This window comes from Calypte anna, chromosome Z, assembly GCF_003957555.1.
Source record: "Calypte anna isolate BGI_N300 chromosome Z, bCalAnn1_v1.p, whole genome shotgun sequence".
Taxonomy (NCBI): Eukaryota; Metazoa; Chordata; class Aves; order Apodiformes; family Trochilidae; genus Calypte; species Calypte anna.
The window spans coordinates 64,427,005-64,451,966 of NC_044274.1; the positions used below are offsets into that span (position 1 = coordinate 64,427,005).

General features: G+C 45.3%; 2 protein-coding genes across 2 annotated transcripts; both read left to right on the forward strand.

The window, feature by feature from the left end:
- The first annotated feature begins 358 nt into the window (after nucleotides 1–358).
- DNAJC25 (DnaJ heat shock protein family (Hsp40) member C25) lies at nucleotides 359–11,110 on the forward strand. Its single transcript, XM_030467750.1, has 4 exons — nucleotides 359–676; nucleotides 2,200–2,352; nucleotides 3,856–4,326; nucleotides 10,416–11,110. The coding sequence occupies exons 1-4, from the start codon at nucleotides 365–367 to the stop codon at nucleotides 10,536–10,538; spliced, it is 1,059 nt and encodes a 352-aa protein (XP_030323610.1). The 5' UTR covers nucleotides 359–364; the 3' UTR covers nucleotides 10,539–11,110.
- A 5,880-nt stretch (nucleotides 11,111–16,990) lies between these two features.
- On the forward strand, nucleotides 16,991–23,131 carry GNG10 (G protein subunit gamma 10). The gene is made up of 3 exons (XM_030467751.1): nucleotides 16,991–17,203; nucleotides 20,489–20,620; nucleotides 22,275–23,131. The coding sequence occupies exons 1-2, from the start codon at nucleotides 17,123–17,125 to the stop codon at nucleotides 20,612–20,614; spliced, it is 207 nt and encodes a 68-aa protein (XP_030323611.1). The 5' UTR covers nucleotides 16,991–17,122; the 3' UTR covers nucleotides 20,615–20,620; nucleotides 22,275–23,131.
- The last annotated feature ends 1,831 nt before the right edge of the window (nucleotides 23,132–24,962 follow it).

The window sequence follows — 24,962 nt, forward strand, 5'->3', positions numbered from 1 at the left end:
TCACAAGCGACAGGATAAAGGACATGGACCCAAGTTGCATCAGGAGACTTCTTGACTGAAAGGGCTGTCAGGCACAGGAATGGTCCGCAGAGGCGCTTAAAGGACGTGTAGATGTGGAGCCTGGGACGGATGTGGAGTCTCGGCGGATTCAGGTTAATCCTTCACGATCTCTACCCACCCCAACCCCCATCTCACGACGGGACCCTGCGGCGCCGCCCGGGCCGGGCCTGAGGGGACACGATCGACCCCGCCCCCGGGCCACGCACAGGCGCCTGCGCAGGGCGCGCGTCCCCGTAGCGGTGGCAGCGGCGGCAGGAGGAGGAGGAGGAGGAGCGGGAAGGGGAGCGGGAGCAGGATCGGGAAGATGGCGGCAGGAGGCGGTGGGGGCGCGGGTCCGGGCGGGCGCTGGCTGCTGTGGCTGTGGCTGAGCGCCGCGCGGGGCCTGACGGAGGGCCTGTACTGCGGGCGGCGCGTCTGCTACGAGGTGCTGGGCGTCAGCCGGCAGGCCAGCAAGGCGGAGATCGCCCGCGCTTACCGGCAGCTGGCCCGCAAGTACCACCCCGACCGTTACCGCGGGGATCTGGGCTCGCCGGACGACGACGGCGGCGGCGGCGACGACCCACAGGCAGCCCACGAGAAGTTCCTCCTCATCGCCACCGCCTATGAGACCCTCAAGGTGAGAGAGCGGGACCGCCACCGCGGCCGGAGCCGCTCCGGTAAGAGACAGCGCGGGGGGCCGGCGGAGGGGGCCGCCCCGGCGGGCCGCGCGGGGGGCGGCGGACCGGGTAGCGGTAGTGGGGCTGGCGGAGGGCGGGCAGGGCGCCCGACCACCCCCTATCGCCTCTGGCCGCGTCCCTCGGCGGTCCCGGTTTCGGGAGTGGAGGCGCCACCTGGGCGAGGAGGTGCGGGGCCGGGGCTAGCGCCGTCCAGGACACGCTTCTGGGCACGCTGCTCGCCTCTCTTGGTCATCGGCACCGGAGTCACCCGTGTTTGTGTACGGGTTGCTGGCAGTCAGCAGTCCTGAGAAGGAAAATGGTAGCCTTAAAGTACGCTGAAAGGTATTTTAAACCCTGTAAGTTTTGCTCGACGGCTGCGCCTCATTCGCTGCGTGTGTCCCTGAAGCGTGCTTCAGAAGAGATCGAGATCGGGAATCGGCTCGAGTTTGGCCTCTCGGGTGGCTTTTCCCCAGGGGTAGGATCGGAACCTCTCGGGATCGCAGTGTTCATCTCAGCAGGCTCTGAGGGTTTCCTTTCCCCTGTGTGGTCTCAGCCGCCTTGCTTGCTACCAGCAGTCGGGAGGGGGGGGAAACCCCGAGAAACCTTTCTCGACAGACAGTCAAGGAATGCGGGAAGGGAATAGAGTTTTTTTGCAAAACATTCTGTATTTAGAATCTGTTCTCTGGAAAATAATTTTGTATTTAAAATTAACTGACTGGGCTTTATCTTAGGCATATGCTGCCAACCAAAAAAGTAAGCAGTGACTTGAGTGGCATGTGGGATCTGTGACAGAGGCTTATCAGGGCAGAATATATGTGGCTTGGCAAAGATGCAACTTAGGGATGAAAGAATGAAACTTGAAAGTGTTTTAAGGCTGCAAGAAAAAAAAAAAAAAGGAACCTTTTTTGGGGATAGGAAAGGAATACATTTCAGAATTACAAAATTAGATTTCTCATCTCTTAATTAGATGGAAATGAGGATAACCCCAGAGAAATTAAGAACAGTGAGGTTATTTGAAATGGCCTTCCTTTAGGCAAATTATACAGCCCTGAAAGATCCTTCTAAAATATTTGTAAAACAATCTCCTGTTAGGTTCTTCAGTTGACTGTCTTTTCCTGAGTGACATTTCTTCACTAGTCCATCTGGATTTCCCATTCTGGAGCTAAAAATGTCTATTTTGTGAATTTCAGTTGCCTGTCTTTATATCAGTATGTATTTTTATATCAGGATTACATATCTTCATGCAGTATGTGCTTATGCATTTAAGATCCTGTATGTCAGATGTGTGTGGGCAGATGAATGTGAGAACCAATTAATTGAGAATACAAGAAAGAGGATAAAAGATTTTCCTCCATGCTTTGTACCTGGTGAGGTTGCAAATTTTACAGCAGTGTGTTTATAAATGAGATGTATAACATGGTTATAACAGAATAAATGAAAGCGGGGATCTGAAGCTGCACATGTTTTTTGTCTAATTCTGCAGGATGAAGAGACACGTAAAGATTATGACTACATGCTGGATCACCCAGAGGAGTATTACAGGCATTATTACCACTACTACAGCAGGAGACTGGCACCTAAAGTGGATGTCAGATTAGTGATTCTAGTTACGGTGTGTGCCATCTCTGTGTTTCAGGTAAAATTTCATGTTTTTGTGACACTGCTCAGGGAGTTTCTCACTGAGAAGTATCTGTAGCTTTAGTAATGTGTCAGTGAGGGGGCCCATGCCTGTCTGCTGCATTAAACTTCTGCATGGTGTCCATCTGAAGACACAGAACAGTGTGTGTTGGGTTGTTAAGCGGCATAAGTAATTTTTAAAAAATCAGAGTAATTGGAAACTAAATTCAAGTTACAATTCAAGTTACAATTCCGATGATAGGGCTAAACACCAGCAGTTTACTAATGTGTGAATCTTACATTGCAGTGTGGTTAAACACCACAATGAACTCAGGAGAGAAGTCAGTTCAGTTCAGTGAATTTTGCTCAGAAGGTGGTAGTTCCAAAGTCGAGAAGATTACCTGTGTTTTCAATTAGAAAACTTGTGCCATTGCTGACAAGTATTTAAATGGAAGAAGGTGCGTAACTGAACTTAGGCATCTGTTGGATTTGTTGTTCAAAACATGGTTAAAAACACCCTGAAAACAAAGAGGTGACAATACAGTTCTTTTTGTAGTGCAGATAGCTCACTTTTTAGTGGGATTTTAGAAGTTAAAACAAAAATACCCGGTTCAGAATTTGGGAGCTTGGAGTACTAAATTCCAATGGCATATGCAGCCAAATACTAAATTTCTCTTCAGATCTACTTCCAGTGGCAGAGTTTCATTTCACATCTTATTTTGTCTGTAAATGGTGACATTCACTTCCTTGCGGTCCAGCTGCGAGATGATTGCAAATTCAGTCTAAACATCTGTATAAACTGATTTACCTCTCTTTTGCTCTCAATTGTTTCTCCATTTTGGCCTTTGTTAAGGCTGTATGATGTATCTACCCTTTGTCTTGGTAAATGTTATGAAATGCTGCTTTGTAAAAAAAGTTGCCCCAGTAAGACCCCAAGCACTGTGTTTCTGGTTTGTTGCTTTTTTTTTTTCTCTCCAATTTTTTTTCCCCTAAATTTTTGAAATTTAGAGGGTAGCTAGAGATTAGAGAGAGATGTTGAATCTTGTAAAGTCAGCCCTCTCAGACTGATGAGATTTCTATGTGCTTAATCCATGTTTAATTAACTATTTTAAACGGATAGCCATTTTGTAATGAAACATTCATATACTAGCTAGCTTATTGATAAACCAAGAGGGCTTTTGGGAACTGCTGGCACAACGTAGCATTAAGCTTCAGGAGTTAACAATCTTCTTGTGAACAGAACCAGTCTGAACAGTGTCTGCTTGTCCTTCCTCATCAGTGTGTATTGCTGTGAGATACATATCTGTACATCTATTTTCCAGGTGCTGTACTAAGTTTGGAGGAATAATTACAGCTTCTGTAATACTGCAGAAGTATTGTTACCTTTAAGTTTTTGTCCTTGCTGTCGTGTAATTTTGGTTAAAGGTGTATGACAACATTAGTGTTTTTCCAGGCAAATCTCCAAATAGGAAGGTGTTTGTATAAAAACAAGTTTTTCATGCTTACTCTTCTTCAATTACAGTTCTTCAGCTGGTGGAATAGTTACAATGAAGCTATCAACTACCTAGCTACAGTGCCAAAATACCGTATACAAGCTACTGAGATTGCCAGGCAGCAAGGTTTACTCAATAAGACTAAAGAAAAAGGCAAGAACAGGCGGTCTAAAGAAGAAATCCGTGAAGAAGAGGAAGAAATCATCAAAGACATTATAAAAAATAAAATAGATATAAAAGGTGGTTACCAGAAGCCCAAGATATACGACATCCTTCTGTTTCAGATTCTTCTTGCTCCTTTCTACTTGTGCAAATACATAGGTTGGTACTGTTGGTGGATTTATTGCTTCACTATTAAAGGGCAAGAGTATGGTGTGGAAGAGAAGCTGTATATCATACGAAGGTACATGAAAATGTCCAAGTCTCAGTTTGACAGCCTAGAAGAACATCAAAAAGAGACCTTCCTGGAACGGCAGCTGTGGATACGAGAAAACTATGAGGTGGGTGGCTTCTGCTGGAGAATCTGGTGTTAGTTATCCAGTGCTCCCAGAGTAAGGACAGCTGTTCTGTGAAGGTGCTTTGGGACAGGGCCATGTGAAGCATTGCTTCTTATTTTAGCTGTTGCTTTTGAAATTGAAAAGACAGACACTTGGTGTGCTTTTATGCTTATGGAGAGCAGCAGCTCCTCACTGTGCCTGTCTATATAGGAAGTGGGTCAGGGGACATCAGTCTGTGATTGTAAGGGAATCTATGTGAACAACATGTAGTTGAATTTGATTAAAGGTTTCCTTATAACAATGTGATAAGACAAAATTATAACATCAGATGGAAGACTGTTCTCAAAACAGTAATAATTTGCAATAAGGATTACCTGCATCATCTGAAATTCCTTTCATTGGTCTTCTAAGCCATTAATTCCTAAGTAGTTTTTTGAAACTGTCCCTTGATAGTTCTTTGGCCTTCAGTGAGTCAGAGACTGGTCTTGTGCTGTATACCTGTTCAAGTAGAGATAGCATATGAAACACTGTTAAGTGCAACTGCTACTCTTGGATAGCCAGTTACTAAATAGCCAATATATTTTTTTTAGCTTTCTGTGACAGCAGTGAATGAACATTAGCCACAGCACAGAACTGCAGTCCAGAATGACTTGGGATGCCTGGCAGATTGACAGAATCGTTCCACAGAGGCTCATCTGTGGGCCATCTGGGTGTAAGGTTTTTGGAAAAGAAACAGAATACAAAGTTGGCCTGCTTAAGGGGAAGAGGATCTGTGCTAGGAAAAAATAAGATGGTGACAGAATTGCATTTGCTAGTGGCAGGGCACCAAAAATAGAGAAATGCTTCTTTTGAAGTATGCAAGGGTGGATTAATCTAGAAACTTGTATGAGGAAAAAAGTAGAACTGGTATTACTGTAAAAAAAGAAATAGCCAATAGGTACATATACATGCTGAATTACCACAAGCTAGCTAGAAAAGAGTCTAGAAGTCCAAAGACTTGAGTAAAGTTACTTGTAGAAAATGAATTTTCTGTAGATAGAGTAAGATAGGATGGATATCCTGTTGTTGTAGAAAAAAAAAAAAAAACATGTTTGGGATCCATGTAGTCACTAACAAACAGTATGCTGTGGTTTGAGAGGACCAGGATAGAAGAATCTTGCCTGGGACAGCACCAGCAGCTTCCAGTCAGGTGACCCAAATTGAACAGTCACAGTATTCCTTCCTATGGTGCTCAGGGTAAAATGGATCCCAAGAGAACCCTTTGGTGGCTTCCCTGGCTGCTGTGCTAGCTGGCTTGGGGCCTGTTGCTGCTCCTCCCACTGCTCCTTGTTTCCTCACTGGAGAAGAGCGTTATAATGCAGGTTACTTTCTGCCTTCCCCAGCAGGACTGGCTTGGTTGCTCTTGTGTTGCCAGCTATCACTGGAACCCTGGACTTGGGCACCCCCATCTGCTGCCAAATCCAGTGTGGGACTTTTCCACTTGGGGAGCAATTACCAAGCTCCACATTTACATAATTTATATAAATTTTTAATTCAGCTTCATATTTATATAATTTATATGCATTTGTAGTTCACTATCAGTACTTCATTAAACATAACGTAGTTTTTTCTTCCAACCTTGAAGTTTCTCTCCTCTCCTTCATCATCCCCTGGAAGGGTAGTGGGGGAATAACAGAGAGCATCTGTCATCTAGTTACTGTCTAAAACCATGACGTGATGCTTTGGTCACTGAATATGACAGCTGTGATTTTTGCCAGGAGTGAAGGCTTTTCAACCCAGACTCCTCTCCTCTGATGGCCAGCAGGTATTTTTTTTGTGAAGAATAGATGAAAATTGCACATATGTAGCAACAGTCCAGTATAACTTGCAGCTTTGGGACTTCCTGAAAGGGAAATTGTGTCTTTGTAGTCAGTTGCTTTAATTAATTTTCTTTTGATAAGCTTATCTTTTCACTCCTTGAATGCATTAGAACTTCCAGTGTCTGCAGTACCATCTGGCCAGGAATTCAACAACAGGTGTAGAAGAGGTTGTTTTTCTTTTAAGGTACCTGTGCATGTGCTGGTTCTTTTATTACTGGAAATGGGGAATAATCATGCTTTTGTCTCCCTTCAGGTGCTTCCTGTGCTTCTGTCTACCATTCCTGTAGCCTTACATGAAACTTAGTAACGTCTCTTCTAGGCTGAAAAAATACGCTTAGGTGTTTCTCCCTAAAACCAGCACTGTTCTTTGATTATTCAAGGTGCCTGTCTGCATGCATCTGTCAAGATGCCTGAACTGCATGTTCAGTTTTCTAGTGTCCTTTTATAATCACTGACCAAAAAGTCAACACATAGGTGTACCTTAGAGCTCCACAATATTTTTCCCCTCTTGCTTTCCTAATAATTCTTAACATTTCTGTGATCATTGGGCATTGAGCTAGTACATTTATAAAGCCAACTATAATATTTCTATAGTCCCTCTTGTGCATAGTAGAACCTTAAACTCAGTTCCCTTCTGAGAAGAAGTCAGATGACACTTGAGAGGACATTAACCTGTATGGTGTTGAGGTTTACACTGTCTATATCTACATAAACCACAGAATAAAAGTGCAGATACTGCTGCTTTTGTTAGATAATTGAATTTGCTGATAATTGTGTATTTCATATAATCACAGAATGGCTAGGGTTGCAAGGGACCCCAAAGTTCATCTAGTTCCAACTCCCCTGACATGAGTAGGGGTACCTACTGCTAGATCAGGTTGCTCAAAGCCCAACCCAACCTGGTCTTGAACACTTCCAGAGAAGGGGCAGCCACACTTCCCTGGGTAACCTGGGCCAGTGTCTCACCACCCTTGTAATAAAGAATTTGCTCCTTATATCTGATCTAAATCTCCCCTCTTCCTGTTTTTAAACCATTGCCCCTTGTTCTCTTGTTACATGTATGTGGAAAAAGCCCCACCCCAGCTTTCTTGTAGGTCCCCTTCAGGTGTTGGAAAGCTGCTATAAGGTCATCTCAGAACTTCCTCCTCTGCAGGCTGAACAACCACAACTTCCTCAGCCTGTCTTCATAGGGAGGTGCTCCAGACCTCTGAGCATTTTAGAGGCTCTCCTCTGGACACGTTCCAGGACATCTGTGTCCTCCTTATGTTGGGGACTCCTGAACTGGACACAGTACTACAGCTGGGGTCTCACAAGAGCAGAACAGAGGGGGAGAATCATCTCCCTTGACTGTCTGTGCTTCTTTTGATGCAGCCCAGGACACAGTTAGCTTTCTGAGCTGCAAGCACACACTGACAGCTCATGCTGAGCTTCTGGTCCAGCACCACCTCAAGTCCTTCTCAGGGCTGTCCCCAGTCCTTTCTCCTCCCAACCTGTATTCATGAATGGGATTGCCTCAACCCAGGTGCAGAACCTTGCACTTGGCCTTGTTGAACTTCATGCAGTTTGCACGTGCCCACTTCTCAAGCCTGTCAAGGTCCCCGTGGATGGCATCCCTTCCCTCCAGTGTGTTGACTTCACCACACAGTTTGGTGTTGTCAGCAAACTTGCTGAGGGTGCACTCAGTTCCCCTGTCCATGTTGCTAAGAAAGCTGTTAAACAGCACTGGGCTGAGTACCAGCCCTTGAGCAGCACCACTCATCACACATCTCCATTTGGACATTGAGCCACTGATCACAACTCTTTGGGTGTGACCATCCAGACAGTTACTTATCCAATGAGTGGTCTATCCATCTAATCCATTCTGGTCCAGAGACCAGAATGACCTGACTGGCCTGTAGGTCACTGGGTCTTCTTTTTTTTCCATTTTTTTAAAATGAGGGTTATGTTTCTCCTTTTCCGGTCAGGAGGAGCTTCACCAGACTGCCATGACTTTTCAAATATGATGAACTGGCCATGGTGGATGGCTTTGAAACTTCATCCACCAGTTCTTTCAGGAGCCATAGGTAAATTTCATCAGGTCCCATGGACTTGTTCACTTTCAGGCCCTTTAGATGTTCTCAAACCTGCTCTTCATCTGTAGTGGGAGGATCTGCCTTTTCCCAGCTTCTGTAACCTGGAGGGTGTGACCAGAGTCCTTGCTGTTGAAGACAGGAGGGCAAAGTAGTAATTGAGTACCTCAGCCTCCCTCATCCTGGGTCTCTCCTGTTTCCTTCTGGAGTGGGACTACATTTTCCCTTGTATTCCTCGTATCATTGATGTACCTGTAGAGAAACTTCTTGTTGCTCTTTACTCCCCTTGCCAGATCCAATTCTCTCTGTGCTTTTGCTTTCCTAACCTGATCTCTTATTTCTCTTGACTGTTTTTCTGTACTTCGCCCAGAGTATCTGTCCTTGCTTCCACCTTCTGTAAACTTTTTTTTTTTTAAACTTAAGTGTGTCCAGGAGTTCCTTGCTCATCCATGCTGGCCTTCTGGCACTCTTGCCTGCCTTCCTTTTCACTGAGACACATTGGTCTTGGGTGGTTCTTGAACGTGGACCAGTTTCCTGGGCTCCTTTCCCATCCAGGGCTTTGTCCCGTTGTACCATACCAGGCAGGTCTTTGAAGAGACGAAAGTCTCTCCTTTTAAAAATCAAGTGCCATCAGCTTACTCACCCTTTCCTTGCTGTCCTATGTCATGATCACTGCAGCATTGTCTCCCATTCAGTTTTGCATCACTCACCAGCCTGTTTCTCTTGGTAAGTGCAAGGTCTAGCAAAGCTCCTTTTCTGGTTGGTTCCCGTGCCGTTTGGAGGAGGAAGTTGTCATCAGTGCACTCAAGGAATTTCGTGGAGTGCTGGTGCTTTGCTGTCTTGTCCCTCCAGCAGATGTCAGGGTGATTCAAGTCCCCCATGAGGACCATGGCTTGCAAGTGCAAAGCAGCTCTTATGTGTCTAAAGAGGGCCTCATCCACCTGGATGTCCTGGTTGGGTGGCCTGTAGCAGATCCCCATATCTCTTACCCCTGACTTCCCTTTAATCCTGATCCCTAGGGTCTCTGTCAGCTTCTCACCCATCCCCAGGCAGAGCTCCATGGACTCCAGATGGTCATTGATGTAGAGAGCAATATCCTCACCCCCTCTTTTGCCCTTCCTGTCCTTTCTAAACAACCATCACCACACTCCAGTCATGGGAGGAGTTCCACCACTGAGGGTCCCTCTCCCTTGGCATCCCTAGTTTAAAGCCCTCCTAACTTAAATTGGCCAGTTTCTGGCTGGAGGGTCTTTTCCCTTTCTCTGACAGGTGGGCCCCTTTGGCTGCCAGCAGACCAGGTTTATTAAAATGAGCCTTATGGTATAGGTAGCCAACACACTTGACTCTGGCACCACTCCTTCAACCATTTCTTGACTTTTCCAGTTCTGTTGGCCCTTTCCTGCACTTTTCCTTTGACTGGGAGGACTGATGAGAACACTAGCTGTGCTCCCAAGTCCTCCCGTGCTACTCAGCACTCTGTAATCTTTCCTGGTAGTTTTCAGTTTACCCTTATCTGTATCATTGGTGCCCACATGAAAGAGGAGTGGATAATAGTCACCTGGATCTATGAGTTCAGGCAGTCTTTCAGTTATGTCCTTAATTTGAGCCCCTGAATTTCAGTACAATGACACCATTTCTTGACAGAATTTAATTACTTATCATTTGATACTGCCAGTACTTAATGCAAAGAAACTAACTTAGTTGAGAAACTCAATTAGGAATTAAATATTCCATAGCCATATTCTATTTAGGCAACGACTTTGAGATTGGAAAATAACTAAAGCAAGGTGCTGAAAAATTGCATTGATCAGTGTGGGTTCTGAGAAGGGACTCAAAACAAAACCTAACTTTCTGAGCATTAGCAGCTCTTTACTGTGAATTTTTTTGTTGTTGTTGAATGCCTGAGCATCGAGTTCTTTTCCTCAAAAAGTTTTGGATCTTGCAGCACTGTCTTACAAGGAGGTAATTTTGATCTCAGCAAAAATGAAGAGCATTGCAACTGCTGCCAGTAGGCTCCTTGGCTGGAGGTACTCCTACGCTTCATGTTGGTCAAGGTCTGCTTATCTATTGCAGCTCAGTCTTCTGTAAAAAATGCTTATACCCACACTGAGGTTCACTTGAGCTGTTCCTTCAGCCTTATTAAAAACTTTTCTCTGTCTTTCAGGTCTATAAACGAGAACAAGAGGAGGAGTTAAAGAAGAAGATGGCCATGGATCCCCGATGGAAGAGGTACCGGAGGTGGATGAAGAATGAAGGACCTGGAAGACTGACATTCATGGATGATTGAAAGTTGAACAAAATGTGTAATCATGTTAGAAAGTGATTTGCAGAACTTACCACTACATCATTCAAGAGTTTTGTCTGCTGTGACTCAGCAGTAATCTAAAACTCAGGAATTACAAAATCAGGCCGAAAAATATTACAGGTTTACCATTTTTATAATTCAGACATATTAAACAGGTTCAGCTTGATGTATATATGCCATTTACTTGGGGATCTGTGTGGAATTCAGTATTCCAAGCAATGTATTTTCTCAACGTTTCATATTCATGATCAGTGGAACCATAACTCAATAGTCTTTCTGAAAATGTTTCTAGATCAGTCCTTGAAAATCTTATTTTTCCTTTTTAAACTGAAGGGTTCCTGCAAGCAATCACTGGAAATCATATATTCTGAAGCAAAAGCCATTTTCTGTTTTCGTCTCTCTTCCGGCTACTTTTCAGTCTTAATTTCTAAGATGCCAAATTGTTTTTTGATGTAAACAATATGGGGATTATAGCAGAGTTTTTGTTATTCCTATTCCAGTTGGAAATGAATTTTATTCTTTGTGGGAATAAATGATGCATGATTGATCATCACTGTGATGCAAACAAGCCTTAATTCTTTGTTCTACAGAGTGAATAATGAAATAATAAGCTCAGATCTTTTGTCTTTTGAGTTTGGCTTTTTGTCTTGTATGTTGGATTGTACCTGCTTGTTCAGAACAAGCAGGGGGAAGTTCAGATTGGATATTAGAAAGAATTTTTTCACAGAAAGGGTGGTCAGACATTGGAACGGGCTGCCTGGGGAGGTGGTGGACTCTTCGTCCCTGGAGACATTTAAAAAGCGACTCAATATGGCACTCAGTGCCATAGTCTAGTGACTGTGGCGGTAGTTGATCAAGGGTTGGACTTGATGATCTCTGAGGTCCCTTCCAACCCAGCCTATTCTATGATTCTAAGTATACCAGTGAATATTAGTCTACTTAAAGTGACATTTTTTCCACCAAATCATTGGTAAAAGGGAAAACGACTCCTTAGCTAAAAAGGGCAATTTTGTTGATGTCTTATGTTATCTTGGGCTAGTGCAGGGATATTTTGGAAGCGAGGTGGCCCAGGGGGTGGCTCCTGTGAGAAGCTTCTGGAAGCTCCCTTGTTCTGACTCCTCCTCTGCCCAAGGCCAAGCAGACAGGAGAAGCTGGATGTGCATCTATGAATAACAAGTTATAGAAGGGGAAATGAAACCACAAACAATAAACGGACCTGCAGAGGAGAGGAGAGGAGGTGAGAGCAATGCCAGAGTAGAGACGTCAGGGTCCATGGAGACAGAAGGAGGGGGAGAAGCTGCCTGAGCAGAGATTTCTTTGCAGCCTGTGCTGAGGTGGCAGCTGTGCCCTGCAGCTCATGGAGTGGCGTCATGTGGCATACATGGATTTGTGGCCCCTGAACACTGACACTGTGGAGTGTCACAGGTGAGCAGACATGAAGCTGCAGCCTGTGCAGGATCATGGAGAGGGGCAGATGTGGCTCTGCAGCCATGAATGACCCCGTGTCAGGGGAGGTGACTGCTCCTGAAGCAGCCGTGACTCTGTGGGCAGCTGGGGCTGGAGCAGTTCCTGAGGGACTGCACCCCATGGGAGGGACTCATGTCCCAGGGGTTCCTGAAGGACTCTCTCCCATGGGAGGGACCCCGCGTCGGAGCAGGGGAAGGCTGTGAGGAGTCCTCCCCCTGAGGAGGAAGGAGCAGCAGAAAAACCGTGTGGGGAACTGACCCTGAATCCCCCCTGCCCATCCCCTGTGTCCTGAGGGGGAGGCAGCAGGGAAGCAACCCAGGCATGGGGAGAGGGAAGGGGTAGGGGGGGCAAATATTTTATGATCTCATCATATTTCCTCTTTCTCCTGGTAGATTACATTAGGTCGTCTTCTTCACAAGTTGAACCTGTCTGTTTTTGCCTATTAGTGTAAGCGAGGAATGCAAACCTCCCTCTCCTTGTCTGGATTGAGATGGATTTTCTCCTCCCTGTCCCACAATGGAGGTAGGGAATCAGTGATAGGTGGCCCGGTTGATACTGGCTGGGCCTAAACCATGATGTGTTAATAAAAGTGTATATAATATACGTAATGAACGTGTTTTAAATTCTAAATCTCAAGTATTCTTTATCTGTTCTCATCAGAGTACTTAGAATGAATAATGCCAGCAGAACACTGGTTTCTGCTCTAACTCAGCCCAGGTCAGTTTCCATGATTTACTGGTAGAGGGATTCTGTTACCACATTTTTAATGAGATCTTTTACTGGGGAAGGAGCAGGTGGGGAGCATAGCCATATCAGACTGCTCCTGTCATTTATCACATCTCTGAAAGCAAGTTCCTCAGATGTGTTCCTGCTGGCTTCTGTGGAGACTGGGCCTTGAAGAGAAGCTCTTCATCTTGCTACTCATGCCAAAGCCCGTGTTAACTGAAAGCTTTAAAATTCTTTTTTATTAAGTCTCGAAGAAGGACATTTCTGATTTTGCAAATGTGACCTGTCCTCATTTATTGGGGAAAACTTTTTGCTCTCTTTGTCTCTTGCAGTTTTTCTTGGAGTATCATCTCAGTTTTCTGTTTAAAAGCATACATAATCAAAACCATGCTAGAAGTATTTTGCTGAATTGATAACTATTGTATGTTGAATGATACAATCATATAATCATCATGGTTGGAAAGGACCTTCAAGATCATCAAGTCCAACCATCAATCCAAGAGGAAAAGCTAGATTTGTCCTTCATCTCTGCTGCATGCAGTGCAGCTATAAATTCAATGGTCACTTCAAATCTGAAACTTGTTAAAGTGGGCACATAGAATAAACTGTGCTTGCTTTCCTGAAGTACTCTTAGGGACACTGTAGTGGTGTGGCAGGCTCACTGCAAAGATGTTGGTGAAGTGAGAGACCTTCAAGCTTGGGTGTATTGCTGCTTTGGCCCCAAAACAGCCTCCTTCAAGAGTGGAAGGAGAAAGATGAAATTGCTGTAGTAAAAATAAAGGGAATAAAGGTAAGCATAAGTGAAATGGTGTTGATTATTAGGTAAGACAGTTAATTAGGTAGGTTATTATTAGGTAAGATAGTTACCTTTTCCAGATGTGGAGAAGACGCACACAGGAGGATCTAAATCTGTGGCCACAGTTTCACAGAGTAACAGCTCTGCTGGTCTTGCCTCATTTTGCTGTCTTTTCCCTCCCAAGCCATGCATTTGGATTACACAAGCAAATGAAACCTCAAATCTGTTTTCCCCTTTTACCTTGGTTAATTCTAATCAAGATTAATTCCCTGACCCAATGCTACTGAAGTAAAAAAGGTCCAGTGGTGGGGCAGTCCCTGGGGAGGACAGAACTGTATTTCTGTGGCAGTGGTGTCTGGTCTCTGTAACACTGACCTGAAAAGAAGTGAGTGAAGAAAGTCATCAGGTGTATGACCTGGTGGTAATGTTCTGCAGGCTTGAACCCTCTTTCCTCAACATGTGAGCCCTTTGAAAATAACCAGACCTAGGCACAAATTAATGGGTTTCAGCAAAAAAGTGTCTGGCAGTGGCACTACAATCATACCTCCACTGTGAAGTATAGAAAACAATTGTATGTTTACAAAGCTGTGGGTGTTGCAGTGACACTTCATTAGCTGAGGCTGCTGAGCATTTCTAGACTAACACTGTAATTCTCAGTGATGTGTATCTGCTGGACATGACCTTTCAGACCCTATTTATCTTAAAATTAACTTGACAAAGCAATCACATATATAATAAAAAAGGCAGGAATAAGGCTGCTATACCTGGTAAAGGCAGTGTAAATAGAGATGCATCACAGAAAGTTAAGGGTTGGAATGGACCTCAAAAGATCATAGAGCCCAACACCTGACAGGACAGGGTCTTCTACAGGAGGTCACACAGGAACACATCCAGGTGAGTTTTGAGTGTCTCCAGAGACTCCACAACCTCCCTGGGCAGCCTGTGCCAGTGCTCTGTCACCCTCACAGTAAAAAAAATTTCCCTCATATTTATATGGAACCTTTTATACTCAAGTTTATATCCGTTGCCTCTTGTCCTATCATTTGGCATAACTGAGAAGGGCCTGGCACCATCCCCCTGGCTCTCTCCCTTCACATATTTATAAATATTTATGAGCTCACCCCTCATGCTCCTCCAGGCTGAAGAGCCCCAGCTCCCTCAACCTTTCCTCATAAGGGAGATATTCCACTCCCTTAATCATCTTGGAAACTCTGCTCTGCACTCTTTCAAGCGCTTCCCTGTCCCTGAATTGAGGGGCCCAGAACTGGACACAATATTCCAGATGTGGCCTCACCAGGGCAGAGTAAAGGGGAAGGAGAAACTCTCTCAACCTACTAACCACACCCCTTCTAATGCTCCCCAGGATGCCATTGGCCTTCTTGGCCACAAGGGCACATTGTTGGCTCATGGTCCTCCTTCCATCCGCCAGCACCCCCCAGGTCCCTTTTCCCTTCACTGCTCACCAAGAAGTCAGTCCCCAACCTGTACTGGTTCCTGGGGTTATTCCTACCCAGATAAAAGACTCTACACTTTCCCTTGTTGAAATGAATTATTTTTTTCCCTGTCCAGCTCTCCAGCCTGCCAAGGTCCCTCTGAATGGCAGCACAGCTTTCTGGGGTGTCAGCCACTCCTCCCAGCTTTGTGTCATCAGCAAACTTGCTGAGAAGATACTCTGTGCCATCATCAAGGTCATTGATAAAGATGTTGAACAGGACTGAACCCAGCACTGATCCCTGGGGGACCCACCAGTCACAGGTCTCCGGCTGGACCCCATGCCACTGGTCACTCTTTGGGCTCTATGGCTGTCCTGGTTTGGGCCAAGATAAAGGTGATTTTCTGTCTTTTACTTTTGCTTTTAGCTAAGTCTCTTGTAAGTAGTTGCACTTGCTGAAATTAACAGCAAGTTTCTCAGACAGTGTGTGCTTCTAGGACTGATAACACTTGATGTTTATAGTTACTGCTAGATACTGGTGTGCAGAGCCAAGGACAGCTCTGAGAAAAACTTTTACCCTCCAGAAGGAAGAAAGAGATCCCACCTGCAGCCTTCGTTTGGGGAGGAACGGACAGGATAGATGCCAGAATTGATCAAACACAGTATTCCATCCCATACACGTCATACTCAGTATAAATTTGAGGCATCACGAGGGCCAAGCCATGCTTCCAGCTTCCAGCTGCCTACTCTTCCTGCCTTTCCTGTTTCCTGGTGTAGCCAGTTCATAATCCATCTCAGTGTCCATTCTTCTACCCTACATTTCCTGAGCTTGCTCATGAGGATGTTATGGGAGACTGTGTCAGAAGCCTTGCTAAGGTCAAGGCAGACCACATACACTGGTGTCCCTGCATCTACCCATTCAGTCACAGCATCATAGAAGACTGTCAGATTATTCAAGCATGATTTCCCCTTGGTAAACCCATCCTGACTACTCCTGGTAACTTCTTCTCTTCCATGTGCTTAAAGATGATCTCCAGAATGAGCTGCTCCATCATTTTTCCAGGGACGGGCATGAGGCTGACTTCAGAAAGAAATGTTTGTATGAGGAACTATTGCTGGTACTAGGTAGCGATGAGATCTTTGTGTGGAAAAGTGTGGCAAGATCTTGGAGAAAGATTCCACCGCCTCTCAGGTTTTTTTCAAAGTACTGTTAACTGTTTTGTAGCATGCATGTACTTTCAAATACATAGCGTATTGTGGGGTGAAACATCCATTTCACTTAATATTAAAATCGTATTCAGATCCAGGAGCTCCCATGCTCAGCCTGAGTCTTTTCCAAGACCATACTGAGCCTTTGGTTGAAGCTCAAGCATGTCCATGGCTGGTTGTCCCTGTGTTCAGAGAAAACATTTGATGCTATGCTTTTCAGCCCATTAAACTTTTAACAGGCCATCAAACTCTGATGGCTGGCAAACCCCCACCAAGAAGTGAATTATTTATGGTCACCACTGACACGGTGATGAGCACTGTGGTGGGGGGGCAGATATGCAGCAGCTGCTGAGTGGTTTGAGCCCCACAGCTCACTGAGGGCAGAAAAGGCTTTTCATTAACTCTTTACAGGCTGTTTGCCCTTTTCCTTTTCATCTTCCTTTTCTTTTTCCTTTCTCCTCTCCTCTCCTCTCCTCTCCTCTCCTCTCCTCTCCTCTCCTCTCCTCTCCTCTCCTCTCCTCTCCTCTCCTCTCCTCTCCTCTCCTCTCCTCTCCTCTCCTCTCCTCTCCTCTCCTCTCCTCTCCTCTCTTCTCCTTTCCCCCATGTCTCCCCCCCTTTTCTCCCTCTCAACACTTTCCCCCCTCGCTTCCCCGCTCTCCCTTTTTCCCCTTTATTCCTGCTCCGTTTTAACTCAAAACCTCCCCACCAGCCCATCCCTCCCACCCCGAAGAGGCCCGGGCGCCGGGGCTGGTCTGGACCAGCGGGGCGGTGCCGAGGGGCGGCGGGCGGAACCAACCGGGACCCAGCCCCGGCCCCTCCTCGGGGAGGCTCCTGGGGAAGCCTAGCCCAGTCTGGGGGAGCCCACTCCAAACGAGCCGAGCCGAGCCGAACCGAGCCGAGCCACCCGTCTGTCTCCGCGGTGCAGGCGTCCTGGGGATGTCGTCGGGCGGCAGCCTGAGCACCATGCAGCGGCTGGTGGAGCAGCTGAAGCTGGAGGCGGCCGTGGAGAGGATCAAGGTGAGGAGAGGCAGAAGAGCTGCTCCCCGGGTCATTTCTTCCCCCTTCGTCCGCGCTTCGTCTTCCCCCTGGAGCGGGTCGGCGGGGCAGGACTGGGTGGTACCGTGCGTGGGGTGGGTGCCCTCCCACCCAGCTCTGCTGGGCAGTGCAGAATCCACTCGTGAATTCTGCACCAGCAAGCAGGGTGGGCAGGAGCAGTTCCTGGCGGCAGAGCCAGCCCACCCCCCGAAATCACCCCCGCTGCGGGGCAGAGCAGGGTCCGGTGTCTGTCGGTGTCTGCTGACACGTTCGGTCAGAGCAGGCGATTTTCTACGCATGCATGAACCTTCTCCCTCCAGCAGATTTCCAGACAAAGGCGGGCTGGTGAGGCCGTCCTGACAGCGCCCAGGGCTTGGTTTTGTTTATTTTGCCCAAATCGCCCGAGCAGAGCTGTCCCAGGGAGCTCCCGTTTCCCCCCACAGCGGCTGGGGGGCGGGGGGGGAGATCTCCACAGCTGCTCTGCAAAAGCGACAAAATCCACCCACCGGCAAAACCCGGCGTAGGCTGTAAAATGATGAAGGTCATATTATTTTGTATCCTGCACTTTCTTCTTCTCTCATCGCCTCCCTGTATTCGCCATCTTTCTCTGGCCAGTCACAGCACGGCAGCTTCCTCAGTCTGACAGTGCCAGTGTAATGAGCTGCAGGAACTTAACTAATTGATTTAAAGAATAATTCAGAACACCATTCCTCTCTTAGGCAGGCAGAAACTTCAAGTGCTTATTGCAAGGTAAAACCAGTATGGCTTTTGGACATTGTTGCAATCGGTTCGTGAATTTTACCCACAAATGCTGAATTGGCAGATGTTTGATTCACTAAAAGTGACCGTATCTCTGCAGTGATGTGTGGGAGTGTGTGAGAAACAGCACAGTACAGAGTAGAAGTGTGTGCTCTCATGGAAAGAGGGATATTGGGTAAGACAGAAGTGACTGACCCAGTATTTCTGTTGCCTTATTCCACAAGCAAAAGCCTGGATCTCTGTTCCTGAGGTTTTTCCTCTGTTCCTGAGGTTTTTCTTTGTTTGTGTTTACTTTTTTGAGGCATACAGCCCCTCTCCCCTCTCCTCATGTAGGTATTACATGAAAATACAGTTTTATAATTTATTGGGGGTAACTTTGTGGCAGTAACAAATTCTGTAGATGAAATTCTTCAGGCTACATGTCTAATATGGGCTTGCTTGTACTCCAGGGAGAACTGGCCTTGATGAGACCTCAGTTTCCTCTTCCTTGAAGCATTGTGTATGGCAGTGTCTTTCCAGGTCTGCTGTTCTAGGAACCTGTTAGTGTCCTTTTATCAGCACAAGTCAAAAGTGTGTCCTACAAAAAGAGTCACCTGGGAGTTGTTGATTAGTGTAAAAACCACGAGGCTTTTTCAGCTGTTGAAAAACCACTTGGATCAGTTTTAGCAGGCACAAGAGTTAGGAGAAAATGTTTTGGCTGCTTTGAATAGGCAGTGTGCTTTCAGAAGAAAGCTGGCTATGAAAGGGTATTTAAGAAAAAAAAAAATTCCGATGGTGATTTTGTTTACCCTGCCAGCTGAAAAAGCAGACAGGAACAATATTTTCAGAAAGAGGAAACCAAGTAGGAAAGAAGTACCCACACACATCTGCATGCAGGAGGCTGCCACAGGGAGCGTGTTTGTCCTGTGATGAAATACAGCAGAAACCCCAGTGCTTTCTGTGTGAAATGGAGGAGTGAAGAATGGGTGAGGCTAAGAGTAAGACAGATCTGTCCTGGAACAACATTCTGCTGCCATATGGATAATTCTCACACAGATCTGAAAAATGAGGTTTGTACCTTTCCAGGAGCATCAGGGTATACAGAGCTCAGTACGTGCTCCAGGGCTTGGCACCAAAGTGCAAGGAGACGCAGTGAGGAACTGCTCAGCCTGCTGTGCTCACAGGGCTCTGGGTGATTCTCTGCTCATTTTCCCAGGAAAAAGGCTCAGGCAACCTTGGCCTGATAGCTCTGTGATGCTTAGTTGGGTACCAGCAAGGGATTGACTCTGTGTCTGAGACAAGAGAGTTCATGCTGCAGGGCTGGGCAGGGATGGAGGCCTGTGCAGCATGCAGAGAGAGATCCTCCCCAAGGAAGGGAGGTGTCACAGAGCCCACTGACAAGCATCCTTGCTGATGCTTCTCCCTCTTCCACTCAAGAGAACCTGGGGGGCTGTGGGGACATGCTTAACAACTCCCTATAATGCTGACAGCTGATGGGTAAGTTTGGACAATTATCAGGATGAGTGTCCTGGAGGAGAGCTGGGAGGTGGTGAACAAAGGCAGCAGTGAAGCAGCAAACAAAAGGCCACGTGCTAGGCTGGGTTTCCCAGGAGCTTCCAGGTGCTGTTAGATGGGATTGCCAAGAACCAAAATCCCATCAGGGTGCCTGGGGTGGCCCCTTCAATCAGGAGGCTGTGAAGCATGGATGATCCTTCAGGCTATGGTCTGGTCCCTCCTCTAGCAACACTGCAAAACTGTGTTGGAAGAAAATTCATTATTCCAGGAGTTCTGTTACAAAGGCAGAAGTGAGGTCAGAGGGGAACTTGAATTCTCATCAATATGCTCAGAATTTCCTTCTGCAAGAAAAATGTAGCAGACAGTGTGGTTCCCTGCATCTGCTACCAATGTGTGTCTGAGAAACTGAGAATTCCCTCATGTTTTCATTCATAAATGCAGACACATGACTGACTTGCTGTTCATAGGGAGAGATGGGGAGTTCAGTGCTGGAGACATTTTGCTTTTAGGCGCCTGGGCCTGTTCTGTCACTCTGGACTGTCCTCTTTGGGGGTGAGAATGTCACTTCACTGATGGGGGAAGGTGGCAGTTTGGACTTTTCATCTCCATCTTTTTGCTTTCATCCCTTGTTACGCTCTGCGTTGCTTAACAGTTTGGAAATGAAAATCCTTTTCATAAATTATCTGAGGAGATAAGGGTTCAAATACACACTTGAAACAGTGCTGTAGATTGGAAAATAGTGTGGTCACAGCCCTGGGCATTTTAATGAAGACAGATTCTGTCACATTTGCACAGTCTTCTGGTTAATCACTGGAGTAGTATTTCATGCATGTTGCACTGGAGCTCTATAAATGTGCATCTCTGCTGATTTAGTTGCTGTTTTAGAATCCAAGAGCTGACCTGGCTGCGTTCCAGCTCTGCTTGGTAATGGTTCTTCAAGAGGAAATGCCTAATAGATGTTTGTGAATGAATTAGTTTCCTGTCTGGATTTGTTTTCCTTTTTCCTTTACACAGGTCTCTCAGGCAGCTGCAGAACTCCAGCAGTACTGCATGCAAAATGCCTGCAAAGATGCCTTGCTTGTTGGGGTTCCTGCAGGGAGCAATCCCTTTCGAGAGCCCCGGTCCTGTGCTCTTCTCTGAAATCAGGTAATAAAGTCAGAGACAACAACACAACAGCTCTGATATGAAACTTAAGCCCTAGGAGGGACAAGCGCACATGGTAATGGTTGAACGTTGAGTTCTCCAGAGCAAAGTGTTCATTGCTTCTCTGCTGGCTCCACAAATTGTCTTTGGTTTCCTTTAGGTGTGGCAATTGAAGCATGTCTTTTTCCTATGGCTCTTCCTAGAGGTGTTTTGTTACTGAGGATTGTTGTTTGTTTGTTGTTGTTGTTTTGGGTTGGTTGGTTGGTTTTTGTGTTTGAAACCTCTAGGGTCATCAGTGGCATCCAAAAATAACAAAAAATGTCCATGTCACACAGCTGTGTTTGACACAGCCAGACATAAAAACCACTGACATAACCAGCTTGAAGAATAAGACCAAACTGTGTCTATTGCATGTGTTCCCATAACTCCCTTGCAGCTTAAGCAAGAACCTTCTTAAAACACATTTTAGCTTCAGCATCACATTGCAGCTGATTTGGCTGCACTTCTTCTTAGGCCTTTTCTGTTGTTACTCTTGATACAGCACCAAAAGCAGTGGGGGAAGAAAGGAGCTGAGGCAATCTGTACTCACATCCTCTGTAACCTTTTTCAACACAGGTCTAAAGCATGAGATACTTCCTAAATTCTGTCTGCTTTGCTTGCAGCTGCATGATGTGGACTGCATGACACCTGCAGGCTGGGTGGCTCCAGTGTTTGCAAATTTATGTTGGAAAAATTTATTTATTCTGTATAACAAACAAACATGGAAGTATTATATTCAGAAAGGCTTACTCTTCTTCCAAAAAAAAAAAAAAAAAAAAAAAAAAGAACACAACAAAACAGTTCCCACTAGAGAGCTGAAAAAGCTACAGAGAAGAACTACTGAATCATTTGAGACTGGATCTTTCTTTGAGACAGGTATTAAAGTGAAAAGGAATGTTTCCTTCGAGAGCAGAATTTAAATTAGAACATAAACTACCAGTAAAATCTTCCCCTTCGTGTTCCAGGGCTCCTGAGCTTACATCTGTGCTTGTGTTTCATCACCAGCATGGTTTTGATTGTTGCTACATAGATTTGACAAAACAAGATTGAACCTGAAGTGTGAAAACAACTCAGCATGTGATACTCTTTTGGAAAAATCTGGGAAGGGAGAAAGCACAAGCAGAAGGTGCTACCCTCAATTCTTCCTGCAAATAAGAAAAAATTGACAGTGATTGCTGCATATGTTCTTTTGTTACTGAAGCAATCTTCCAACTTTTTCTTTTTTGTGTTTCTGTGTATGTCTCTATTTCAAGGATTCATGCTTCATTGCACCATCCAGACAGGATAAAAATTATTTTCTCAAACAAGCTTGGTGGTTAATTTATGCTACTTCTAGAAATGCATAGCTCAGCCCAAGATGTCATCTAGTCACCTTCTTATAGTATGTCAGTTATCTGGTTTATTATTATTTAGTTACCTTAGGATCATAAAAAATGAAAATAAAGTCAAAAAGCCAATGAATTTTTTTTATTATATTCAAGGATGCCAGCATTCAGAAGAGAAAAGTAATTATTCAGTTTTTTTTCTCAGTGCAAACAAAGCTTTTGTGTTACAACTTTCAAGAGAAATGTGTACCTTAGGAAGACAGCATTTAATGAACCTTTTTTTCCTCTTACAGACAAGATCATCAGAGAGTTGCCTTCAAGCAAGAGGTGAATAGCAACTGCCTTTCCTTCACAAGAAAGTCTCTTTCTGTGTCCCAGCCTTTGTGTGGCTAAACCAATGTTTATTTACCTGTTTGTTCTTCTGTATCTGTACTTCACTACCTTTTGCTAATGTTTGTGAATTTTTTAATGTAACTCTTAGTCTTTTCACAATCACCACTGTTGCTACACTAGTATATCTTAACTATAGAAATGTTACTTGAAATTTACATTTTAGGAAGAAAAACACACGAATTTCTACCAAATTACTTTTATTTTGGTAAACTATAATAGTAAATACTATTTGGGTTTTTTTCTGAAATAAAACATCCAAAAAAGTGAATGGTTAAAGTACAAAACTAAATGCTGTTATTACTGAAATAGTTTTCTCAGTGGGAATTCTGCTTCCACTAGCAAGATCTGGAACCAACAAGTTTTTTTTTTGAAGTGTATGTAGGTCTGTGAATGACACAATATGTAGCACAGAGTTGATTCCTAAGGCATGTTTCTTTCAACACTTCTAATCTGTAATATTCTCCTAATTTGTATTTGTAAAGGTACTGCTGTGGTGGGATTTCCTTGATGTTTTTAAAATGTGACCAAACAGATACTAAAAATCCATGAACATCCAAATACAGGTGCATGCATAGCTGTCAAAGTTTGCAGTACACAAAACTTTGTAATAGTTTTAGTGCTTGGTCATTTGCCTTCAGTTTTATAGAGCACTTTTACAAGGACGACTAACTTTTTAAATAGTTTTTTTGAGTTTTTTCTACTTTCTATTGTTTGTATTAATCTTTTAGAAGTTTGGAAATAAAATTCCTTTCACCAATGGCTTTGAACACATTGTTTAATTGTAACAAAGAGCAGATACTTTGTGACAAATTGTAACAAAGAGGATGCTTTGATCTTGCAGTGGAAGGTGAAGCCTCAAGCTATTTGGCTTTTTAGAAGAGAAGTTTGATACTGAATTTTTAGAAAATGTTTCTTACTAGCACAAAAGTCCTATTTGTTGCTCTTTACCATGTTATTAGTAAATAGTAACATTACCATGCTCCCTTGTACATTTGAAACTACAAGGAAGAAGTTTGCAATCTGAGTATTTAATTTTTTATGGGGCAATGATTGTCCTCCGGGCTCAGTCTTTGTCAGAAGATTTTCATGCTCGCTGTCCTGCAGGAAGACACTGAAATGAGAGTCATAATACTGCCAGTACTCATTGTGCCTCTAAATACAGAGAACATCCTTCCTTGAGAGCTTTTCTTCACTCTGGCTTCCTTCCATTGTAAGCTATTTGAGTATGGCAGCTTTTGTGGTACACATGCACACACTGTGGAAGCCCAGAGGAAGAAGCATGGTTATTCTTGCACAGAGGCTGTCAGAGATAGAAGTCAAAATGCTCAAGTCAGGGTGGAGGGGAGAGATTTGAGAGTGTGCTCTGAATGCCTTCAAGCAGCCAGCATCTGGCTTGTGGCTGGTCCTCCCAGGTAAGCCCTTCATATACTTCTTTTAGCTCCTGCAATAAAACCTCACCTGTCCCCAGGCCCCTCTGCTTTCCTGCTCAGCCTCCTCACTTGGAGCTCTGGGTGGCTGCTGAGCTGGCATGAGGAGCTGCCAAATCACAGTCTGCAGGGCAGACCAGCTGCTGGCAGTCAGTCAATCGCTGCAGTCTCTTGGCTGCCCTGCCCTGCCCAGCTCCCTGTGGTTTCTTTCAGTTGGAGAACCAGGGTCCACACAAGTGGGAGCAAAGCTGTGAGCATGCTGCAGGTCCTGACTGCATCCCTGCCTTGCACCAGCCATGGTTACACAGAGCCGTGCAGCAGCTGTGGGATGGATTGGTGGCTCCCTACCCTGCTGTACCTGTGAGTGTGGTGGTCATGCTGCAGTCCCACAGGAGGATTCCAGTCTCTTCAGAGGAGCTGTGCTTGCAGCATCTGTGTCCAGTTCTGAGCCCCTCAGTTTAGGAAGGATATCGAGGTCCTGGAGCAGGTCTAAAGGAGGGCAACGAGGCTGGTGAAGGGACTTGAGCACAGATCCTATGAGGAGAGGCTGAGGGAGCTGGGGCTGTTCAGCCTGGGAAAGAGGAGGCTCTGAGGAGACCTCATCACTCTCTACAACTACTTGAAAGGAGGTTGGAGCCAAGTGGGGGTTGGTCTCTTTTCCCAGGCAACTCTCAGCAAGACAAGAGGGCACAGTCTTAAGTTGTGCCAGGGGAGGTTTAGGTTGGACATTAGAAAGAATTTCTTTACGGAGAGGGTGATCAAGCATTGGAATGGGCTGCCCAGGGAAGTAGTGGATTCTCCGTCCCTGGAGATATTTAAAAAGAGACTGGATGTGGCACTCAGTGCCATGGTCTGGTAACTGCAACAGTAGTGGATCAAGGGTTGGACTTGATGATCTCTGAGGTCCCTTCCAACCCACCCAATTCTATGATTCTATGATCTCTTTGCCCTCAGGGCAGTGTGCAGCTGAGCTGCTGGGTAGAAGCAGGGAGGGGGGGATAAGATGCCAGCAATGCCACCTCTGCCCTCCCAAGGCCTGGTCTGTGACAAAAGCTGGGTGTCAGAATGAGCTCTAGAACAGAGTTGGTTGGAGTGAAGTCCCTTGGGTTCCTGTGGGGAGTCTGTTATTTTGTGTTGGCTAAATGAAGCAGCCTGCATCTC

Bases quoted from the DNA above. Each gene is read 5' to 3' on its own strand.
- GNG10 (XM_030467751.1), top strand. From the start codon at position 17,123: ATGTCGTCGGGCGGCAGCCTGAGCACCATGCAGCGGCTGGTGGAGCAG. The intron at 17,204-20,488 runs GTGAGGAGAGGC...TCCTTTACACAG, and splicing joins CGGCCGTGGAGAGGATCAAG to GTCTCTCAGGCAGCTGCAGA.
- DNAJC25 (XM_030467750.1), top strand. From the start codon at position 365: ATGGCGGCAGGAGGCGGTGGGGGCGCGGGTCCGGGCGGGCGCTGGCTG. The intron at 677-2,199 runs GTGAGAGAGCGG...CTAATTCTGCAG, and splicing joins CCGCCTATGAGACCCTCAAG to GATGAAGAGACACGTAAAGA. The intron at 4,327-10,415 runs GTGGGTGGCTTC...TCTGTCTTTCAG, and splicing joins GGATACGAGAAAACTATGAG to GTCTATAAACGAGAACAAGA.